At 38.0% G+C, this 25,889-nt stretch overlaps 1 protein-coding gene across 3 annotated transcripts in view; it reads right to left on the bottom strand.

Moving 5' to 3' along the window:
- HMGCLL1 (3-hydroxy-3-methylglutaryl-CoA lyase like 1) overlaps positions 1-25,889 on the bottom strand; it is a 180,337-nt gene that overhangs the window by 48,354 nt on the left and 106,094 nt on the right. For 2 of the 3 annotated variants that reach the window (XM_065913225.1, XM_065913226.1), the window contains 2 exons: positions 23,441-23,504; positions 17,337-17,525 (listed from right to left, as the gene is read on the bottom strand). In XM_065913225.1, coding sequence (XP_065769297.1) covers positions 17,337-17,525; positions 23,441-23,504 — 253 coding nt within the window. The remainder of the gene's footprint in view (positions 1-17,336; positions 17,526-23,440; positions 23,505-25,889) is intronic. The other variant, XM_065913227.1, reaches the window with a different exon arrangement.

Here is a 25,889-nt window from a genome sequence, read left to right as displayed (position 1 = left end):
CCATGAATTTTAAATGCCCTCATGTTTCATCATTTGTCTCCTTTGGTTCCCTTATCTTCTAGCAATGGATGGAGCTGTGCATAACTTTACATGTTTTTGACAGTCAGTCAAGGGATTTTGATTCCTAGGTCAGGAAGATCCCCTGGAGAAGGAAATGGTAACCCCTTCCAGTGTTCTTGCCTGGGAAATCCCCTGGACAGAGGAGCCTGGAGGGCTACATTGCAGAGTCGGACATGACTGAGCAACTAAACAACAACAAGGAATTTCAGAGATCACTTGGTCAGTGCTCCCATCTTAGACCTGAAGACACCAAAGTTGCGGAAGTAGAAGCCACTTTTGCCTGGCTTGGGCTATATATATAGGGATCACTTCCTATACAACAGAAAAGCTCTTTACCAGATTGACCACATTCTCTATGAGGGTCTTTACTGTCAGTCATTCTACTATCTGCTGAAAATAATTTGTCAATCCTGTTGTCCTTAATCACACATATGAAACGTATAGAAGGCACCATTTTCTTTACATTATGTCTGTATATTGGTGCTGCAGATATGTTTACATTCTAACATATGTCTGAAAGTATGGGGTGTAGTGCATTTGAAACATGGAGTCCTAATAAAATCTGAGCAGGCTGAATAAATTTCCTGAACCATTTTCATGGAATATGAAATTATAAGTCCCCTGCCACTCTCATCTTAACTGTTTCATTTCTATAATCACAAGTGATCCTCATGTAATCTTATCCTTACGCTCTATCTTTGATATCAATGCTCTTTTCTTTCATTTTTGTATTTGCATAGCAGGTCAGTACAATGTAGAAACTCATTCGTAGACATTTAATGATTTTCTTTCTAAACTGAAGAAAAGAAAGCACTGCTTCAGTGCACAGAAAGATAACTGCAAACATACTTTGTAGATACATTCTACTCCTTGTAGAATGTATCTACTTTGAAGATAGATCTATTCTACTGCTTTTATTTACTTTAACTCAACAGAATTCAACAAAATTCACTTTAATCTCCAATACCTACTCATTTAATCCAGAATTTCTCTATTTACTAAAGACCACTGTCTCTATTTGAGTCCTGAACTAGTAAGAAGCCCCAGATTCTCGTTACCAATTTACCATGACCTAATCCCACTACCACTATTTCCTCCCTTCAAAACAGACCCAATTTCTAAACTGCTTGCAAGGGTGAAACAAGTGAGACACGAGATACAAAGGAGATCTAAGACCTCAGAGCACACAGGTCAGTCTGTGTAAGCTGGAGAGACTGGCCCTGTTTCTTGGGCTATTTTCAACTTATTTCCAGCCTATTTTTGTCATGCCAGAATACGAACTCACTTTGATAATCAGTCAGCACTTTCTGAAAAGCCATAGTAAGGGAGGATTTTTTACAAGAAGGTAATCAATGCCTTTATACCTGTTTATGTAACTTTGTGCATCAAGATTGAAGTATAAAAACAACACACATGTTTGACATAAGAAATTTCCTTACTAATGTCCTCTCCCCAATTGTACATTTCAAGCCAAAGGGCCAAGAGAGGCTTTTCTTCTTCTGCCTCCTTGCTACAGCACATATAAAATTTCCTTAAGCAAAGAGTGGTTTCATTTTCACTTCTTATAAATTTGGTATATCTTCCCACCTAGACCACACATGGAATCACTCACCTAGAACTTCAGACAGGAAAGTATTTGTTGTTCCCTGATTTTATAGTAAGATAGCATGGTTTTAAATAAACACGATAGCCACATCACATAACCCAGTAATATTTCTGAATCACAATTTTCTCTAAATTTACATGATTTCAGGCACACTGAGGACTTGCATTAAACATCAAGGAGCTTAAAATCTATTTTTAAGCCAAAAGGCAACAATACAGTAGGATAAACTTCAGAAAGTTGCCTTTATCTATCTATTGACGTCTTAGCAACCAAAAAGCATCCCCCCTGTTTTTAATGGTTTTTTAGTAGATCTGTTATGGGTAACACTGTTGGTCTTCTTACAGCTCATGCAGATCCTGAGTCTTTTTGCTCTCAGGTCTGTTATCTATAAAGTCTTGTGTAATTTCAAGGGGAACTGTTCCAAAATGTCTACATAGAAAAATAAATAAGATTTTTCTTTCCTTACAGAATAGAAACAGTATTCTTTTAATTTGGGTCTTCAATGAAAACAGTGGGTTTTGGTTACTGAAGCGAATGTTTCCCTTAAGAATGTTTACTGAACTGCAAACGTTTTACTAAGAAATGTGAGCTTTATTTAGTTATCTGTTGTTATTATGAGATCAAAGTAAAATAATCTAATTCTCAAAGCATCCTCTTCAAACCTCAACATTTTTTTACCTCAGGAAATTGATGTCATAAACATATTTTCCATATCCTGCAAGAAAACTTTTTTCCCGAAGAAATTGCTCAAGGTATTCACGTATTTAATATGAATATATTTAAACATTTCAAACACAACTAAGTATAAGAATCTGCTGAGAAATTTGATGAGGGATTATTTATTAATTAATTAATGAGTCTTGGTGAGATTTATATTAATTTCTGGAAGGCAGTTATACCACTCTAGCTCACCACTATACCATTAATGTGAGACTGATAATTTCTGAGTGAAGGGAGGAAGAGAGGTTGATAGAACACAGGAAGAAGTGATTCAAAATCATGAAGAAAAGCAGTAGTGCATATTACAGTGATTCTCAACCAGGGAGGAAACCAAAATTCATAGGCCTTCTACATTAAAAAAAACAAAACAAAACAAAAACTCTAAATTTCATTTTTATACAAACCAAAATATGAATAAAAGGAAAAACTTGCCAATTTCTTGAATGGGGAGATGCTATTTTTAAGCCAATTCTCTCTAAATTAGTCTACATATTTAATTAAATTGATATTTGGAGGATGAAATTTGGGCCAAATTCTGTTAAAATTCAATTACATAAAATAAATACATAAAATAATTTAACAGGGTTGATAATAGGACTCAGGGGCTTCCCTGGTGGCTCAAAGGGTAAAACATCTGCCTGTGATGCAGGAGACCCAGGTTCAATCCCTGGTTCAGAAAGATCCCCTAGAGAAGGAAACGGGAACCCACTCCAGTATTCTTGCCTGGAAAATTCCGTGGATGGAGGAGCCTGGTAGGCTATAGTCCACAGGTCGCAAAGAGTCGACACGGCTGAGCGACTTCACTTTCACTTTCATAAGACGACTCATAAAAGGGTCATGTAGTACTCAATTTGAAATCTAATATAAAGTCATGTTAATTAAAAGTATGGTACATATACAAAATAAATGGCCAAAGAGGAAGAGGTAAGATAAACTGGGTTGACTTTTACTCCTTTCAAATAAAGGGCTTTGGGCAACTAATCTAGCCTTGGAAAGCCACAGTTCCCTCATGTAAAAAATTATAGATATAAAAAATTAATTTATAAGATTGTTACAAGGATAAAATAAAATAATGCATGTAAAACATAGTTTAACAGTTCAAAAAATATCAGCTAATGTTGTCACAGAATAGAAACTCTAGAGTTCCACTCAAGAATATAACAACACAGTATGTGTCATAGCTGAATATTTTGTATCTCTGAGGAACTAGTAGGTTATGCAATAAAGGGATAGCAGTGTGTTTATATAAAATATAGATTCTCATCTTGCCCCATGAATAAAAATACAGTACAGTTGGGTGAAAGATTTAATTAAAAGAAATGAAGTCAAAGAGAAGACAGTAATCAGGTTAGGTAAATACTAAAGTTTTGAAGAACTCAAGGTCCTCTCAGCAAAATTCTGAAGCCAGGAGCATAAAATGAAGACAGTATTATCACTGGTGGTCTTCATTTTCCTTTACCCAGCATCTTACACTGAGGGCCACCTCCTTTTTTTTGATAGACTTCTTCCTTAGGAGCCTCACACTCAAGACAGTCTTGGTTTTCTCCTATCTCATGAGTCACTATTGTGTCTCCTAAATATCCACTTTTCTCTGATTTCTTAATTATTAAATATATTTTCTCTCTCCTTCCTCTCTATCATCTCAAGAATTCCTTGGAATTGAGTACTATATATGGGACTTCTCTCAGCTCAGCCAGTAAAAAATCTTCCTGCAAAATGCAGGAGACTTGGGTTTGATTCCTGGGTTGGGAAGATACCCTGGAGAAGGAAATGCAACCCATTTCAATATTTTTGCCTGAAGAATTCCATGGACAGAGGAGCCTGGCAGGCTACTGTGCACGGGGTGACAAGAGTCGGACACGACTTGGTGATTAAACCACCACCAAAACTCTGCTACCTTAGTGACTAAATAACAACAAATACTGCTACTTCTAAACCCATATCTTTAGCATAGACTTCTCTCCCCAAATCAATTCTTATATATCCAACTGCCTACATGTAAGGGATGGAGTTGTAGGAATCATGAAGTGCAGATATATGTAGTTCAATATGCTATCAATCATTCCTTCATTTCTGTATATACATGCACACGTGCCCGCACACACACACATACATCAAAGAGGCAGACCTCAGAGATCCTGCAGGTTCCAGACCACCGCAAAAAAGTAAACACTGAAATGAAACAAATCACATAAATGTTTTGGTTTCCTAATACATATAAAAACAATATTTACACTATACTATTGCTATTAAGTATGCAAGAGCACTATGTCTAAAAAAAATCATGTATATACCTTCAGTAAAATATAATACTGTTGAAAAAATGGCCTTGCTCAAAAAAGGATTATCACAACCCTTCAATTTAACAAAATAATAAAAAATAAACAAATAATAAAGCACACTGTAATAAAATATGATATGTGTGTGTGCATGCTAAGTCACTTCAGTTGAGCCCAGCACTTTGTGACCCCATGGACTGTAGCCCACCAGGCTCGTCTGTCCATGGGATTCCCCAGGCAAGAATACTGGAGTGGGCTGCCATGCTCTCCTCCAAGGCAGCTTCCCAATCCAGGGATCAAATCCACGTCTCCTGCATCTCCTGCATTGGCAGGCAGGTTCTTTTCCACTAGCACCACCTGGGAAGCCCATAAAATAGACACACACACACACACACACACACACACACACACATATGTGTGTATATATATATTCATATATATATGAATGAAAATGACCTATTTTGGCAGCTAATACTAATACACCCTCTGAGGTAGGATTATAAGTAATTCATTTTCCTTTGTACTAATTTATATTTTCCAAATATTTGAAAATCAATACAATTTCTTAACCACTGAAAGCCAATAGGAGTGACATCACCATAATGATAACATAGGTCATTCCTGACTTTGTCCCCCCTCCCAAGAACAGCTAATAACTATTCATGAACAAGACAGTTATGAGAATCCTAGAACACAGGGAAATGGCTGAGCACCTTTGCACCACACACACCAAAAGAGACCTCACTAATAGGTAAGAAAAGTGGCTACACACTGACTACCTTGCCTGTCCCCCAGGCTGGAGCAGCTTTATGCCAAGAGTTCCCCCCTGAGCCGATGACACTTCCAGTGGGAAAGACAGCCCAGGGAAACGTCTAGTTTCCACTCAGTGCTGGGGATCACTTTGTGGGAACCCCCACTCTGACCTTGCCCCACAGGGATTTCAGGAGAATCTTCAGAGATCATTCACTGGGAATCTGACCATGACAGAGAAAAGAGGGTGGGTGATGCTTGGATCTTGGCAAGCTCGAGTTCCTACCTGCAGACTCTAAGTAGTAGGGCCAGCCATCAATTTTGCTGAATTGTGGGACCAAGTTTCTGTTGCAATCTTACCAGGGAAAAGGACAGGTGTAGGTCTTCCTGAGTCAGATCCTCAAGTAAGGAGTTTTGGTGGCTCTAAGGGTTCCAGTGACCATGTACAGTTGTGAGAGTTGGTTCATAAATAAGGCTGAGCATGAAAGAACAGATGCTTTTGAATTGTGATGTTGGAGAGAGTCTTGAGGGTCCTTGGACTACAAGGAGATCAAACCAGTCAAACTAGTCAATATTCAGGAAATCAACCCTGAATATTCACTGAAAGGACTGATGTTGAAGCTGAAGCTCCAATACTTTGGCCACCTGATGCAAAGAGTCAACTCACTGGAAAAGACCTGGTGCTGGGAAAGATTAAGGGCAGGAGGAGAAGTGAGATGATAGAGGATGAGATGGTTAGATGACATTACTGATTCAATGGATGAATTTGAGCAAACTTTGGGAGATGGTGGAGGACAGAAGAGCCTGGCATGCTGCAGTCCTTGGGGTCACAAAGAGCTGGACATGACTTGTGACTGAACAACAACAACAGCAACAAAAGGACCTGACTTGCCCACCCCCAGGCAAGGTAGCTGAGTCACAGACCAACAAGCTTCAGAGTGTGACCCTAGGACCCACACGATGAGAAGGGCTAGTGAGAACACTTAGAAGCTGCTTAGCCTAGCAACACTGGAGCTGAGAAGCAGGCAGGCAATGCAGATCCTCCACAGAGCAGAGCTAATTACTGGGCAGGGAGGTTTCCCCTACAACGCCCAGGCAGGGAATTAATCCATAGCCTCATCCTTGCCACTTTTATTCAACATAGTACTGGAAGTCCTTGCCAAAGTAATCAGGCAAGAAAAAGAAAAGACATCAGAATTGGAAAGTTAGAAATAAAACCATCTCTATTTGCCAATGATATGATTTCACATATTGAAAATCCTAAAGACTCCACTAAAAACCTGCTAAATGCAATTGTGTGTGCTCAGTCACTTCAATTGTGTCAGACACTATGCAACACTATGGACTTTAGCCTGCTAGGTTCCTCTGTCCATGGGATTCTCCAGGCAAGAATACTGGAATGATTTGCCATGCCCTTCTCCAGGAGATCTTCCCAATCCAAGGATCAAACCCACATCTCTTATGTCTCCTGCATTGGCAGATGGGTTCTCTATCACTAGCACCACCTGGGAAGCCCAGTTAAACGTAATTAATAAATGCATTAAAGTTGAAGGATACAAAATAATGTGCAGAAAATCAGAAACATTTCTGTACACTAAAAACAAATTATCTGAAAAGTAAATAAAGAACATCATCCATTTTACAATAACATTCCCCCCAAAATAATTAGGAATAAGCTTAACAAGAGGTGAAAGATCTTTACCCTGAAGACTACAAGACATTGATTCAACAAATCTAAAGATTTCTTAGACACATAAATGGAAAGGTTACCCATCTTCATAGATTGAAGAATTAATATTGTTAAAATAACAATACTACCAAAAGCCATCTATAAGTTCAAAGCAATTCCTATCAAGTTTCCAATGACATTTTTTATAGAAGTGGAAAAAAAATTCTAAAATTTACATGGAAACAAGAAAGGAAAAGCGATCCTTTGAAAGAAGAACAAAACAGAGCATGTCATATTTCCTGATTTTAAGTTATAGTATGAATGCCTGGTAATCAAAACAGTATGGTACTGACAAAAACAGACTCATAGATCAATGGAACAGAATCAAGAGTCGGGAATTCACTGTATGGCTCAGGAAACTCAAACAGAGGTTCTGTATCAACCTAGAAGGGTGGGATGAATGAGGAGGGAGATGGGAGGGAGTCTCAAAAGGGAGGGGATATATGTGTACCTATGGCTGATTCATGCTGAGGTTTGACATCAAACAGCAAAATTCTGCAAGGCAATTATCCTTCAATAAAAAATAAATTAATTTTTTAAAAAGTCCCCAAATAAATCAACTATATAAGTTCAGCCAATATTTAACACAGAACCCAAGAAGACTCAGTGGAGAAAGGACAAACTTTTGAATAAACGGCACTGGGACAATGGATTTTTCACAGGTAACCAAATTAAAGAAAGCCCCTGTCTTACATCACTCACAAAAACTAACTTGAAATGGAGTAAAGATTTAAATATAAGATCTGAAAAATGAAATTTCTAGAAGAAAACATAGGAAAAAATGCTTCTTGACATTGACTTTTTTGAATATGACACCTAAATACAAATAACAAAATTAAGCATAAACCCCAAAGTACATAGAAGCACTGTTTACAAAAGCCAAGACGTGGAAGGCACCCAAGTGTCCATCGACAGAAGAACGGATAAAGAAGTTGAGGTGCATATATACAATGGAAAATTACTCAGCCATTAAAAAGAGTGAAACAATGCCATTTGCAATAACATAGATGAACCTAGAGATTATCATACTAAGTGAAGTAAATCAGACAGAAAAATAAAAGCATTATATCATAACACTTATATGTGGAATCTAAAAAATGATGCAAATAAACTTATTTACAAAACAGAAACAGACTCATGGACATAGAAAAAACAATGTAATGGTTACCAAAGGGGAAAGGACAGGGGACGGATAAACGGGAGCTGGAGATTAGCACATACACATTACTGTACATAAAATAAACAACAAGCACTTACTGTATAGGAAAGGAAACCATATTCATTACCTTATACTAATCCACAATGGAAAAAATTTGGAAAAGAATACACACACACACACACACACACATGTATATATATATAGGTGTGAATACATATACATATATATGTATAAATGAAAAACTCATAGAACTCAATAGCAAAAATTCCAAATACTCCCATTTTAAAAATCGGCAAAAGATCTGAATAGACAGTTATCGAAAGACAATATTTGAATAGTAAACAGGGACAGTGACTGCAGGCATGAAATTAAAAGATGCTTCCTCCTTGTAAGAAATGTTATGACAAAACTAGATAGCATATTAAAAAGCAGAGACATTACTTTGTCAACAAAGGTTTGTCTAGTCAAAGCCATGGTTTTTCCAGTGGTCATGTACGGATGCGAATGCCGTACATAAAGACTGAATGCCGAAGAAATGATGTTTTCCAACTGTGGTGTTGGAGAAGACTTTTGAGAGAGTCTTCTGTCCCTTGGACATAAAGGATATCAAACCAATCAATCCTAAAGAAAATCAACCCTGAATATTCATTAGAAGACTGAAGCTGAAGCTGAAGCTCCAATACTTTGGCCACCTGATGTGAAGAGCTGACTCATTGGAAAAGACCCTGATGCTGAGAAAGATTGAAGGCAGAAGAAGGGGATGACAGAGGATGAGATGTTTGGATGGTATCACTGACTCAATGGACATGAGTTTGAGTAAACTCTAGGAGATGGTGAAGGATAGGGAAGCCTGCTGTGCTACAGTCCATGAGGTCACAAAGAGTTGGACACAAATGAATGACTGAGCAACAAAATGAAAAGATGTTCAAAATCAATGGTCATTAGGGAAATACAAATAAAAATCATTTTGAGTCATCACTTTAAACATTTTAGAGTGATAATCAGCCAAAAAGAAGAGATAGCAAATGCTGGTGAGGATGTGGAGAAAAAGGAACCCATGTGCACTATTGGTGGATTTATAAACTGGTACAGATACTACACAAAAAGTATGGAGAATCCTCAAAAAATTTAAAATAGAGCTTCCATGTGATCAGGGGGTTCTACATCTGAAAACATATTCAAAAGAAATAAAAAAGTAAGTTGAAAAGATATTTGCACCTCCAAGTTCACTGCAGTATTATTTACAATAGTCAAAGCATGGAAACTAAGTGTCCACTGATGGATGAAAAAATTAAAAAGTTGAGCTATATATACATATAAATATATACAGTGAAATATTATGCATAATATTATATAGTTATATATTTTATATGATATATTTCTGGAATTATATATTATGTAATATATAGATATCATATAGTATTCAATATATAAATTTATACTTATATATTATATATACTACATAAAATATAAATATTGGTGCTAGTTGTTAAGAACCTGCCTCCTTATTCAGGAGACAAAGAGACATGGGACATGGGTTCAATTCCTGGGTCAGGAAGATCCCCTGGAGGAGTGCATGGCAACCCACTCCAGTATCCTCGTCTGGAGAATCACATGGACAGAGGAGACTGGCAAGCTACAGTCCATAAGGTTGTAAAGAGTTGGGACACGACTGAAGCAACTTAGCATGTAATATATAAACATTACATAAATTATCTTCTATGTATTCAATATATAACATAGTATATACATGTACTTATAGTATATATTATTAATATATTATTTGTATATTATATATGTTTAATATACTGCATATAATATATAAAATAAATAAATATAATATACAAATGTGATAAATTTAAGTAAAATATTAAATTCATTATATTTATGAACCATATATAAGAATTATAACATAGTATATATTATATGTAATGTATAAGATACATTATATATACTATAATGCCTATATAATATCTATAATATTTCAAATATATACCTGCAATATATTCTTTACACAATTTATATTCTACATGTTAAATAACAGATACTACATATTATACAATGTATATAATATATACTATATTACATATAGTATGATAATAATGTCACATACTGTTAAATAACAGATACTATGTGTTATACCAAGTATAGGATTTATACTATATTACATAGAGTTTGATAATGTCATATACTATATATAAATAATAAAATATTTTATATAATTATTTAAACACTGTATAAGTATTTATTTAAATAAAGTATTTATTGATATATAAAATGATCTAATTATTTTATATATTAATATGCAATATAATGTAAAATGTACAGTATAGTATACATATATATAACATACATATAATATTACATATTTTTATATTGGAATAATGTTCACTCACAAATAAAACTGTGAAATCCTGCTGTTTGCAAAACATAGACAGAACTTGATGGCATTACGCCAACTAAAGTAAGTCACATAGAGTGATACTGTATGTTCTCACTGTGGAATCTAAAATCCAAAGAAACCAAAACAAACAAAAACCCCAGCAAACTGAGACAAAAACATATCAGAATTGGTGTGGGAAGAAGAGAACTTGGAGGAAGGTAGTAAGAATGGAGCAACTTCCAGGTTTAAGAGAAACATTACTAGGGGTGAAATGTATATGATGACTATAGTTACCACTGCTATATGATATATTTGAAAGATGCTAGAGTAAATCCTAAAAATTCCCATAACAAGGAATTTTTTTTCCTTTTTTGTTTTTACTTTTTATATGAGATGATGGATGCTAACCAAGCATATTGCTATAATCAGCTCACAACATATTTAAGTAAAACTGTTATGCTGGATCTCCAAAATCACTGCGGGTGGTGACTACAGCCATGAAATTAAAAGACGCTTACTCCTTGGAAGGAAAGTTATGACCAACTTAGATAGCATATTAAAAAGTAGAGACATTACTTTGCCAACAAAGGTCCATCTAGTCAAATTTATGGTTTTTCCAGTGGTCATGTATGGATGTGAGAGTTGGACTGTGAAGAAAGCTGAGCGCCGAAAAATTGATGCTTTTGAACTGTGGTGTTGGAGAAGACTCTTGAGAGTCCCTTGGACTGCAAGGAGATCCAACCAGTCCATCCTAAAGGAGATAAGTCCTGGGTGTTCACTGGAAGGACTGATAATGAAGCTGAAACTCCAGTACTCTGGCCACCTCATGGGAAGAGTTGACTCATTGGAAAAGACCCTGATGCTGGGAGGGATTGGGGGCAGGGGGAGAAGGGGACGACAGAGGATGAGATGGCTGGATGGCATCACCGACTCGATGGGCATGAGTTTGAGTAAACTCCGGAAGTTGGTGATGGATAGGGAGGCCTGGTGTGCTGCGATTCATGGGGTCGCAAACAGTCGGAAACGACTGAGCGACTGAACTGAACTGAACTGAACTGTTATGCCGGATACCTTAAAATTATGCAGCAATGTATGTCAATGATATCTCAATAAACGTGGAAAAAACAATTAGTACAAAAATAGTTTTATTTAATTTGAAGTCTTTCAAAAGAAATAAATAATCATATCCTGATTATTACAGTTCTTATAATTTTTGCAAATTTTTAAGTCAGGATAACTTACCAATGTAACCTAGGTGAAAGTGTCAAATGTAAATTATGTGACAATAATCTGACTGATTTCCTAAGCAATTTGGCATGATTCCCACATTTTTTGATATATGAAAAAATAATTAATAAATAGGATGGCATTTTATCCTGCAGTTTTGTCTCTCATTCCTTTTTCTGTTTTGTTTTTCTCATTCCTAATAGCAGACAGACTATCACACAGAAGGCAGTCGTAGGGAGAGAGCAGATTGGCCAAGGGGGTGTTCAGGCTCTCCCCTCGTTTTATAAATGATGACTATGGAACAGCTGAGGTCATTCATAACCTAGCACTGCACTGCCCGTCAGGAGGTCCTGGCCTGGTCACGGCAGCGTGCAGCGCACATGCACGTGAGCTCCACCTGGGAAGTGGCGGTGTCCGTGGGGTCAGCCACGCGAGGAGAACACAGCGCGTCTGCTGCGAGGCTCGCCGCGTCGGCCACGAAAGAATATTGCTACAGCCGCTGCGCCGGCCAGCAGAGAGGAAACGTGTCTGCATTCCTATGGTTTCCTGCATCTTCTTCCAGCCTCTGAGCAGGCACCTCGCCTACCCCATGTTCAACGAACAGCGTGCACAGTGAGATAGGGCAAGACAACTGGCGTACGAACAGGATAACGTGATTTATTAACATGATCAATAAACACGATTTATTAACAGCAGTTAATAAATATGTTTTTGGTTAAATAAGCATTCTAAAATAATTCATGAAATAATTATAAATGGTCATTTTTTATAGACATGATTTCCATTTTATAGTGTGTTCTACATTGAAGAGATTTATAAATACATGGGAAGGACAACAACTTTGCAGCGTCCAGTCTGGGATTCCACATGTTCAACTTGGCCCTCACTCACTGTTGTCTTTCAGTCTTCAATCTAGCGTTTACCAATACTATTAACTTTAATATTCTAAATGATCATTTAAAAAACGAACCAGTGTGAGCTAATAGTGTATACCACTCCCAGAACTAGAATATGTGGCAGTATGTGAGAACATTTTTCAAACAATAAAGCTAAAGCATTCTTGAATTTTGGTTACAAATGTATACATCTGTAAAGCAATGCTTTGTCCTCTAGCTCTTTGAGTAATAAAGGTTATTATTATTGTTATTAATATATCAGCAGTACTAATAGTTTTAACTGCAATGAATGTAATAATATGAAGTATTAACCACCTGCACTGTTACAATGATAAATGTCCTAGAAACTCTGCACCTCATCTCAGTTTTGCAAAATCTGAGGATATATAAATCATTGTACACATTCTATAGATATAGAACTGAGAAGAGAATTTGGAATCTAAAAAATTTTCTTTGAGAACCTCAAGAATCAATTATGTGAGGACATATTTGCTGTTTGGTAGCATTTAAATGTGGTTTAGTGAGAGTCAATATGAAGAAAAGAATGCTTTATTGTAAAAATTAGTTAAATGATTTGGTTTTTCTAAAAGAGAATAATAAACATATGGAAAACATCATGAAGAAAGGCACATTAGCTAAATGTATATTAAGTTTAAGAGAAAAAAAGGCAAATGGTATTTCTTTAGGGAAAAGTTAAATATTGCCTGTTCTACTGTCTTTGCTACCAATTAATGTGGTTTTATTATTTGTGGTATTAGAACTCATTTGTTTTACTCTGTTTTACCCAGTTATGAAGGCTCAAATCATTTGAGTGGAGAAAAACAGAGACTGTACAATTGTTTAGTATTAAGTAGATTAAATAATTTGTTCACTGGTGTTTTACTTAGGTACTTGGGAATATGCAGAAGAGTGAGACTCACTTTCTACATAAAAATTAAGACAAGTATATTGGACTATGTACGTTTCTTCCATTACTGAAATGCTGTACGTTTTGTCACCTCATTTTCTTGCTCTTTTGGGTTTGGGTGGTTATAAATATCCCCCACTCAAACCTAGAGTCTCAATTATTTCTCTATATTAAAGAATATCTGATAATTATAAATTCTTGACTCCCATACAAGCATGTACAGTCCTGTAAGTCTCTTTAAATAATAAAAAATATAATAAAACCTGGGAACCCAAGAAAGATCCCTCTATTACACGATTAGTATGTGCTTTCCAGACCAAGGGGGGATGTTCCATTTATAACTCTCATTTGTTTCCGACCATCGTGGCCAAGTTTCCACTTACTGCGTGTCTCCTTGCCATCATCTTAACTTCCAGTTTGGAGCACTGTAAACTGTTTCTCAACCCTTAAATTAAAGCAAATGATATCCACTCCACATGTACCACCAATTTGACTAGAAGCCACTTCAAAGATTCCATTTTAAAGAATGAAGTATGGCCAGTGCTTCCTGAAGCCAAAGCTGGCCTGCTTCATAACGAAGTGGAACTTTCTCTGATTTCCCTTCTATTTAAACACTGGCAGCTTTTTCTTCTGAGGCATATTATTTTTCTCCTCCACTCAAGGTAATCCTAGTTATTGTTGTTGCTGCTGCTTTTATTGGGGAGGAGACAGGATAGAGGAAACGGGGAGGGGTCCAGGCTGACACTGTCTCACTTCGTGCTGCTGGGGACCCAGCACGCGTGGGTTTGCAAAGACATTCCATGTCTAGATGAACATAGACCTCCCAAAACACTGACAGACTGTCTGAGCCACACACAGATTCAAAGAGAAAGGAGTGTATATATTTCACACTGCCACTGGCTTATCAAACTGGATGCCACTGTTGGAAAGCAGACAGCAGCAAAGACAAACTCTACAACTCTAGTGGTTAGCTCCCCCAGCAGGTCTCTGATTTTTGACCATTTCCTCAAAAGTTCATTTGAACTGGCCACGCGGGCTACATAGTACTTCTTACATAAGCCGCTCTGACCCTCCCCTCTGCCTGCTTACACAGTGACTGCACGTCAAGTTCCCACTGTGGCCCCCGACAGGCTCCAAGCGCACTTTCCTCCCACATATACTTAGAGCTTGTGCACACAATGCCCAGGGCTTGAGGACACGCTCCCTACTAACTTGTACAAGAACAGAGCAGAATATCCACCCCTCCCCTGACACACACACACATATCCATTCACACACACACACACACACACACACACACACACACACATACATACATAGATACCTACACACACAGATATAGACCATACACATACACAAATATACACACACACAGACATACACAGACACACAGATTCCAAACAGTTCAGCTTAAATTTAAGATACGTTCCTTCTGACAAGATTTACATTCTTCCTGACACCTCTAGGTATTACTAATCCACAGCCACTCATCTGCTCAGGTTTTTCACATTCTGCAGGCAACGTGAATTTGAATCCTAAATCCACATCAGGGTCAACAAGCCAGGAAGTGGAAAGGGAGCTTGTGTATTTCTCCCTTACTCACAGCCAAGGCCTTGAGAATGACTATGCTTGCCGCCTTCTTCCTTGTGAGCTGGAAGTTTTGCTGGCTCATCTTTTTTGAAAGAGGATGTGGTATATGGTGGGGGTCAGGTTCTGACCTTTGCTCCCATCTTGCTTGGACCAAGCGTTCTTTCCTACACCCGCACCCCATATGTCTGTTACAGGATGGATGGGCAAACGCTCCAGAACTGGAGTTCTCATCTCTGTAAATAGAGACTTTGCAGCTCAACTAACTCAGCAAATGTTATAAAGCTCAGCTTCCCCTTTGAATAATGTTATTAGCTGACTTTTCAGCTCCTAGGACATCATCCTCTCTCTCCAAGGCCTTTTGCCTGAGTGGTGTTTCATCTGCTTGAACATTCTTTCCACACACTGATGCCCCCACCCCTCACACACCCCTGATTGAAGTTCCTTTCTTTTCGTTCTGTTTTCTTTTTCTTTTTTCTGTCACAACCTCCAGCATGTGAGATCTCAGTTCACAGACTAGGGATTGAGCCTGCACCTTTTGCAGAGGGAGTATGGAATCTCAGCCAGTGAACCACCAGGTAAGTCCCTCTTCTCATTCTTTGCATCTGATTTTAGACTCCTCAGATAGGCCTTCCTTAACTGTCAACAGTCACAACCGGACAACAGCAATATTTCACACTGGAGCATTTTTAAGAGGCATAAAGTTTAAAAATTAGATGTTTGGGCCTCCAGAATTTCCACTATAAGCCCTGGATTCCCCCAAACTAAGGTATCACTCATTATGCAATAAATATGGTACATGAATAAAATATAACCCAAAGCATTACCATACAGAGAATATATCCATATATGAAATGAGAGAGAGACACACACCCAGACACACACATGCACACACACACACACACACACACACACACACACACACACACACACACACACACAGACCTCTCCAGGAACTTGCTGGTGAGGAACACTTAATAAGTTACAGTTGCAGCTGAACACAGAATCCTGAAGCGGTGCCTAGTTCTCTATTGTTTTAGAAACTAGAAAGAAGGAAAATTGTCAAAATTCCCACGCCCCAAAGTCCATGGGATATCATTTTTTCTTCTAATTCAATACAGTGTTCCTTGCCTGCTTCCAGAGGATAAATAAGGATTTGTGCACATATGTTACAAAGTCCAAATAAGCCCTTGTGGGGCTTGATCTTCACAGGGTTTTTTTAACTTCTGCCAAACAACTGTGCACTGCAGGACAGTGACATTAAGCTTCAGGCATTGATTTCCAGCCTCACCAAAAAGCTTTCAGACACTCTTATCTTTAGTTGTCAAAATCTTAGGTTCAAAGAACATCCAGTGAATCTATTTTTAGTCAAGTTTAAGAAATAGCACTGATTTAATAATAAATATTTTAAAATGCAATTTATGTGTTCTTTTCAATAAATACATTAAAAAGAACTGAGATACCATTAGAATTTAATAAGTAATTCTTAATCCTCCAACTTTCTAAATCTCTTGATTTTGATCAGAATATACTTGATAAAAACCAGGGGTTCTTTCAAAAGGATGCTTGCCAACATCAGGAAAACATCTTAAACAAAATACTCTATATTTCAGCACCATATTTCCTCATCACAGAGCACCAAATTATCCAAAAGAGCATAAGTTACATGATTACAACAGTACGTGCTACTATCTCTGTGCTTTGCACCCCCAAAATACCATCATTTTTCAGTAAGGCCGAGTGCAAGTGAGAGTTGAAAGAAACAGACATAGCCCTGAGAATATTAATGCTCTTTAAAAGAACAAATTTAGGGATTTTACCAAATCAAATGAACTGTAATAAGAGACACCATTGCCCAAAAAAAGCATGTGCAAATTGACAAATATTTCCTGAGTGTGTGCTGTGTGTGGACTACTGTTTAAATATTATATTCTTAGCAATTTATAAATATTCTCTCACTAGAGTTCTTAATACATTTGTATGCCAAACAAGTATACACACCTTTACACACACACACAAATAATACAAAATACCTGAAGGGCCGTGAGGATATTTGCTAAGGCTTGTCCGTAGGTGTCATGACAGTGAACAGCAAGAGCCCTGGGTGGGATTTCTTTCATGACACTTTCCAACATCTTCTTCATGCTTCCTGGAGTTCCCACTCCAATTGTATCTCCCAGGGATATCTCGTAACAGCCCATGCCATACAGTCTCTTAGACACCTACCAGGAAAAGCAAGCAAGTAAAACAAAGGAGATCTATGGACTCAACTCCCGCTGTTCCTCAGCAAACACAATCTAGAGGTGAACATCACAACTAAGATCACATGCATATTCATAGAAAACATATATTTTAGTTTTCTAGTCCTTTTCCTTGCTCGTGAATCCCAAACATTACATAAAACTCTGAATGACATTTCTGCTGTTGTTCAGACACTAAGTTGTGTCTGCCTCTTTGAGACCCCAGGAACTGCAGCACACCAGGCTTCCTGTCCTTCACTGACTGTCTCCCAGAGTTTGCTCAAACTCATGTCCATTGATATTCCTGCAATTATCTGTTTCTAACATTCAAGTTTGCCTTAGAACCATATCTATCTGTGTAACTGCAAGTTCAATGATAAAATTATAAGTTATAATTTCAATTATGGGAGGCTTATTTTCTCAGCCCTTTAATCTAACAAAAGTATCAGAAATTTACTTTGAAACTATTAACAGTATTCCTTCAGCCATTAGACTAGCGATTAAGAGATATCAATCAAGTAACTTTGCAATTGATACAGACACAATATTTTTGTCTTAAAATTTCTAGCTCATAAACAGATGATCTTAAGCCTAGTAAATTTCAAGTTCCCCTCAAGTCAAATAATAATATTACTACCGAAGAGCAATATGAATTTGATTTAAGGCAGCATGATATATTGACAAAGACCCTGCTTGTGCAACCACACATGCCTAGATTTAAATCTCATCTATGCTCCTCATATGATGCTGGGCAGAAGATGAACATTTTGAAGCCCCAGTCTTTGTCCTGTAAAATACGAACAATAAAACATCTTTATATAGGACATTTTCTAAGCCATACTACTTAACTTTTTGAAATTATAATAATAAGGTGAAGTTAGTGTTGAAATGTTTGGTTGTGAAAATGAAATGAGAATATATAAAAATCACTTTGTGCAAAATCAGACACCTGGTCACCCACAAACTCATGCCTTATGTGTGTCTTCAGTGCCTGTTTTACTCCAGATGCTGCCCTGCATGGTGGGATATGGCAGGGATGCAGATGTCCAGGCTATTGGTATTATGGACTCTGGAGCCAAGTGAGGACAGACCCTAATCAATTCCACTCGGGAATGTGTAAACACAGCTAAAATAATAATTTTAGAACAAAGAAACAAGATTGTAAGAGCATGGAGCAAAGGAAATTGACCTGGATCTGTCAAACAGGAAGGGCCTCAGTGCAGCTTGAGATAAAGTCAGCATCAACTTGTTGGAGAGGTGGCAAAGGAAAGATGTGAGAATATTCAGGTGGAATTTGAGGCAACTAAAATATCAAATATGAAGGGCACTCCAAGTCAGAAGGAAAGTCAAGGGAATTCCTTGTTGGTCCAGTGACTAGGCTCTGTGCTTCCACTGTAGTGGATGCAGGTTCAATCCTTGGTCAGGGAACCAAGATCCCACATGCCAGGAAGCAAGGTGAAAAACAAAAAAAAAGGTCAAATGCAAAGGACAGTTGCAACAAGAAAGTAAAAACTAAGGGGCAATAGGGCTCCATAAAGCTGGGGAGGAAGGCCCAGGGCAGAGCATTCAAAGAACACACTGTCTTGCAAACCAACTGGGTTTAGAATTTCGGTTGAGGATTCTATCATAAGAGCAGTAGGAAACCTTGACTGAATGTGGAATGGTGGTGATAAACTTGGATTGATGTTTCAGAAAGGCAGTATCAATCAACATCCAAAACAGGTTGAAGGCACACAGAACGGTCACCTAGTCCAGGTTTGGTTCAGTTCATTTCAGTTCAGTTGCTCAGTTGTATCTGACTCTTTGTGACCCCATGAATTGCAGCACACCAGGCCTTCCTGTCCATCACAAACTCCCGGAGTTTACTCAAACTCATGCCCATCTAGTTGGTGATGCCATCCAGTCATCTCATCCTCTGTCATCCCCTTTTCCTCCTGCCCCCAATTCCTCCCAGCATCAAGGTGTTTTCCAATGAGTCAACTCTTCGCATCAGGTGGCCAAAGTATTGGAGTTTCAGCTTCAGCATCAGTCCTTCCAATGAACACCCAGGACTGATCTCCTTTAGGATGGACTGGTTGGATCTCCTTGCAGTCCAAGGGACTCTCAAGAGTCTTCTCCAACACCATAGTTCAAAAGCATCAATTTTTCGGCGCTCAGCTTTCTTCACAGTCCACAACTCTCACATCCATACATGACCACTGGAAAAACCATAGCCTTGACTAGATAGACCTTTGTTGGCAAAGTAATGTCTCTGCTTTTTAATATGCTATCTAGGTTGGTCATAACTTTCCTTCCAAGGAGTAAGCGTCTTTTAATTTCATGGCTGCAGTCACCATCTGTAGTGATTTTGGAGCCCAAAAAAATAAAGTCTGACACTGTTTCCACTGTCTCCCCATCTATTTCCCATGAGGTGATGGGACCAGATGCCATGATCTTAGTTTTGTGAATGTTAAGCTTTAAGCCAACTTTTTCACTCTCCTCTTTCACTTTCAGCAAGAGGCTTTTTAGTTCCTCTTCACTCTCTGTCATAAGGGTGGTGTCATCTGCATATCTGAGGGTATTGATATTTCTCCCAGCAATCTTGATTCCAGCTTATGCTTCATCCAGCCCAGCGTTTCTCATGATGTACTCTGCACATAAGTTAAATAAGCAGAGTGACAATATACAGCCTTGACATACTCCTTTTCCTATTTGGAACCAGTCTGCTGGTCCATGTCGAGTTCTAACTGTTGCTTCCTGACCTGCACACAGGTTTCTCAAGAGGCAGGCCAGGTGGTCTGGTATTCCCATCTCTTTCAGAATTTTCCACAGTTTATTGTGATCCACACAGTTGAAGGCTTTTGCGTAGTCAATAAAGCAGAAATAGATGTTTTTCTGGAACTCTCTTGCTTTTTAGATGATGCAGCAGATATTGGCAATTTGATCTCTGGTTCCTCTGCCTTTTCTAAAACCAACTTGAGCATCTGGAAGTTCTTGGTCCACATATTGCTGAAGCCTGGATTGGAGAATTTGGAGCATTACTTTACTAGCGTGTGAGATGAGTGCAATTGTGCGGTAGTTTGAGCATTCTCTGGCATTGCCTTTCTTAAGGACTGGAATGAACACTGACCTTTTCCAGTCCTGTGGCCACTGCTGAGATTTCCAAATTTGCTGGCATATTGAGTGCAGCACTATCACAGCATCATCTTTCAGGATGTGAAATAGCTCAACTGGAATTCCATCACCTCCACTAGCTTTGTTCATAGTGATGCTTTCTAAGGCCCACTTGACTTCACATTCCAGGATGTCTGGCTCTAGATGAGTGATCACACCATCATGACTATCTGGGTCATGAAGATCTTTTTTGTATCGTTCTTCTGTTTATTCTTGCCACCTCTTCTTAATATCTTCTGCTTCTGTTAGGTCCATACCGTTTCTGTCCTTTATTGACAGTCCATTTTTGCATGATATGTTCCGTTGGTATCTCTAATTTTCTTGAAAAGATCTCTAGTCTTTCCCATTCTGTTGTTTTCCTCTATTTCTTTGCATTGATCGCTGAGGAAGGCTTTCTTATCTCTCCTGGCTATTCTTTGGAACTCTTCATTCAAATGTGAATTCCTTTTCTCCTTTGCTTTTTGCTTCTCTTCTTTTTACAGCTATTTGTAAGACCTCCTCAGACAACCATTTTGCCTTTTTGCATTTCTTTTCCATGAGGATGGTCTTGATCCTTGTCTCCTGTACGATGTCATGAACTTCCATCCATAGTTCATCAGACTCTCTGTCTATCAGATCTAGTCCCTTAAATCTATTTCTCACTTCTACTGTACAGTCATAAGGGATCTGATTTAGGTCATACCTGAATGGTCTAGTGGTTATCCCTACTTTCTTTAGTTTAAGTCTGAATTTGGCAATGACTATTACTGGATGGAAACTTGGATAAAAAAAGCATAATGCTGATCCTCCTCTTTCTTCTCTTTTATTTAAGTATATCCATTCAGTTGTTAAATATACAGGTCTTTGGAATCATACAGAAAGCAAGTAGGTGACTGAATTTCTCTCTGTGATTCCATCAGGGTTTTTTTTTGCCTCATGTAGATACAGTCATTAATTATATCAAAAATCTATTAAATGGTGGAATTTCTTAATGGCCAAATAAAGAAAAGTGAAGCTGCCACCCAGGTGATTAAAGGAACATTCTACATGTGGAGTCAGGGGAATCCCAGGGTTACAAGAATGGCAGGAAGGAAGGAATGCCATCAGCCCCAAATTATGCTGAGAATCAAGAGAAGGACTGAATAGGATCTCGCACATATTTAAAAAAAATTATTGCTTTACAATATTGTGTTAGTTTCTGCTGTACAACAAAATGAATCAGCTATATTTATGCATATATCCCCTCTTTTTGGTATTTCCTTCCCATTTAGTTCACCACAGAACTCTGAGAAGAGTTCCCTGTGCTATATATGTTGAACCAGAAAAATGATACGATGAACCTATTTGCAAAGTAGAAATACAGACACAGACATAGAGAACAAATCCATGGACACCAAGGGTCTAGACATCATTAGGGGCGTGATGAAGAGTTGATGCCACACAGATAGGGCACCACTGATGCAGACACTGATGCAGAAGTGTAGTTGTGGTGGGATGGAGAGGATTGTCAGTAACTAGCCAGCCAAAGATGCTGACTGAAGGAAGGAAGTTTTCAGAGGGAAGAGGCTTGTGTATGCTCAAGTGTCAACAGGAAGGGCTCTGCAGTTGCACATGCAGGGGAGTGAGAGAAGGGGAGGATTCAGCGGAGGGGACATGGTTTGCAAGAGTCATTTCAGAAAGTGAGACCAGGAGCTGGCCCCACCCTGGGGTGGAACAGAAGGCCCAGGCAAGGTCACTGGTCATGAGTTCCTAAGGCTTCTGATCTGTCTGTTCCGTGATTCTCTCTGGCAGCACCCCAGTCACTGTGGAGCAGAAATGAAGAGCCTGAGGCTGTGGGAGGTCTGCCCAGAGGCGGCATGAGGAAGAAGGCAGAAGAACAAGGGGTAGGGGTATAGGCAGAGTTGGATTTGGGTTTTGTGGAGTCTGAAGTCATATTATTTTGGAAACATTTTTCAAGAAAAGGATATATAACTGTGAATACAAATTAATAACAGATCCTTGGAAGGGTCTGATGCCAGCAAAGGACTGCAAAATTTAAGTTGTATGCAGATGCAAACTATTAAATATATAGGATGAATAAACAACTAGGTCCTACTATATAGCACAGGGAAGTATATTCAGCATCTTATGATAAACCATAATGGAAAAGAATATGAAAAGGAATATATAAGTATATGTTCAACTGAATAAGTTTTCTGTACAGCAGTAATTAACACAACATGGCAAACTGTACATCAATAATTTTTTTAATTAAGCTTCATTGTTTTATAGTATATCTGCCTCTGCCTCTGGAATAATGGCAACTTGAATCTCAGCAGAAAGAGCTATGGGATCTAAAAAGAATAAAAGCAGGGAAGCAGTGTGGACTCATACAAATGTCAAAATAGGCAGGAGACAGCAGAGGGACGCCACCTGAGCAACCAAGGCAAAGGTTAAGGACATGTGCAAATATGGCCCTGACATTCCAAAAGAAAGCAGACAGGCCACTCACTATGTTCTATTCACATAAAAACAAAACAGATGTTTTTATCCCCTCCATCTTTGAACATCCAAATGATAAGACTCAGATGCTAACTCTGGACAGTGATAGCCACTATCTAGGTCTTTAGCATTAAAATAAAACTATTAGCTCAGTGATCAAGTATGTCTCCCGGTCCATGGTTCTTTTGGCCTTGTGGTGCAGATGTAATAAACAGTAGGAAAAAGAGCCCATTTAAAAAAATAGACATTTTACCATGAACCAGAAAACCAGACGTATATCTTACTTCTGTCACTTTCTGAAGTGTGATGTTTCCTTCATATGGACAGCCCAGGGCACAGGATACATACCTAAGTTTAAAATACAGAGCCATATAAATATGTGTCTATAGATAAGCCACTTCCTAATTTCCACTGTATAAAAATGAAAAGAATAGACAAAGGTTCATCAAAAAAATTTATTTTACTCTCTTCTTTCATTATTATCTTATTCTCAGATCAAACAAAAACAATTGGAAACATTTTCAATTTACTCATATTTTTAATTAAAATTTTTTTCTAATTATAATTTGATATATGTTATTTGATGGCAGATAGGAATAAGTATCTGTTGGGGTTGCCTACACTATAGTAAAACACGAAAGCAGAAAATACCAGAGAGATGCATCTTTATTTTTGTTGTTTTTTATGGTTGTTGCCTGTGGCATGCAGGATCTTAGCTCACTGACCAGGGATTCAACCTGTGCCCCTTGCAGTGGAAGCATGGAGTCTTAACTGCTGAACCACTAAGGGAGGCCTGAGATGTATTGCTCTATGTAAATAAGTACATACATTCATCTGTTAAATATCCAGGTCTTTGGAATCATCTAGGCAGCAAGTAGATGACTAACTGAACTTTTCTCTTCATTTCTGTATGGATGTTTTGACCTCACCAAGATACATTCATTAATCACCCCAAAACTCCTAGAACTGACCACAACCTCAAACTTCACCTTGCCTCTCTCTCATGGGTCTACCTAAATCATCCCCAAGACAATCAAAGGCTGTCTAGTCTGTGTTTAAATGGCTCCAAATAAAGATATTCCATAAACTTCTTCAACCATTTAATATAAAAAGTCAAGCCTTTCCTGTAAGAATGATACACTTCCATCTGAAAGTATGAAACTTTAAGAAAAGTCTCTTTTTAGCTATTTTCAACTCAACACCAGTCCTGTTTTATTAAAGATTTCTCAGACACGTTACAACACTATGAATACAATGCGTCATATGCCTGGTCGTCAGGAATTAAGCAGTTCACACAAGGAGAGTGGTGGTGCGGAAGGAGACTGGAGACCCCGTTCTCCGGGGCCGAATACGAAAGGTATTGATAGCAAGGTCTTGAATGCTATGCCATGGGGTTGAAACTTTAAGATCACTCAAAATTATTCTGAAACACTTATATGACAAGATCCAATTTGTTTTCAAAAATGCAACTCATCACAAACTCTGGAAGTGGGTACCACAGGAAGGGTGGAGGCAAAAACATGAGCAAAGATGATCCCACGTTTCCTTGATATGTGTGTGTATGTGTGTGTGTGTGTGTGTGTGTATGTGTGTGTGTGTATATCTGTGTATGTGTGTATATATATGTGTGTGCGTGTGTATATATGTCTATGTGTATATATGTGTGTGTACATATGTGTGTGTACATATGTGTGTGTATATATATATGGGTGTGTATATATGTGTGTATGTGTGTATATGTGTGTGTGTATATATATATGTGTGTGTGTGTATGTGTGTGTATATATATGTGTGTGTATATGTGTGTGTATATGTGTGTGTGTGTGTGTATATAGTGTGTGTGTATATATATGGGTGTGTGTGTATATATATGTGTGTGTATATACATGTGTATGTGTATATATATATGTGTGTGTCTATATATATGTGAGTGTGTGTATATATATGTGTGTGTATATATATATATGTATGTATAACTGGATCACTTTGCTGTATAGCAGAAATTAACACAACATTTTAAGTCAACTATACTTGAATATATTTTTTAAAAGATGCTGTCTCAATGCTATTCTCTCAGAACATCCCACCCTCGCCTTCTCCCACAGAGTCCCAAAGTCTGTTCTGTACATCTGTGTCTCTTTTTCTGTTTTGCATATAGGATTACTGTTGCCATCTTTTTAAATTCCATGTACATGCGTTAGTATACTGTATTGGTCTTTATCTTTCTTGCTTACTTCACTTTGTATAATGGGCTCCAGTTTAATCCATCTCATTAGAACTGGTTCAAATGAATTCCTTTTAATGGCTGAGTAATATTCCATTGTGTATATGTACCACAGCTTCCTTCCCATTTGTCTGCTGATGGGCATGGGCATCAAGGGTGAAACAGATCACCAGCCCAGGTTGGATGCATGAGACAAGTGCTCAGGGCTGGTGCACTGGGAAGACCCAGAGGGAGGGGATGGGGAGGGAGATGGGAGGTGGGTTCAGGATGGGGAACACATGTAAATCCATGGCTGATTCATGTCAATGTATGGCAGAAACCACTACAATATTATAAAGTAATTCGCCTCCAACTAATAAAAATAAATGAAAAAAAAAAGAATAAAAAAGATGCTGTCAATTGGAAGATAAGCTACAAACTTCACAACAGGTTTTGGAGTAAAAACATGAAACATAGATTCAATAATTCAGTATACATCCAGTGATCCCCAAAAGGCAACTGAATTTCAA

This window comes from Muntiacus reevesi, chromosome 20, assembly GCF_963930625.1.
Source record: "Muntiacus reevesi chromosome 20, mMunRee1.1, whole genome shotgun sequence".
Taxonomy (NCBI): Eukaryota; Metazoa; Chordata; class Mammalia; order Artiodactyla; family Cervidae; genus Muntiacus; species Muntiacus reevesi.
This window is presented reverse-complemented; position numbering and strand designations above follow the sequence as displayed.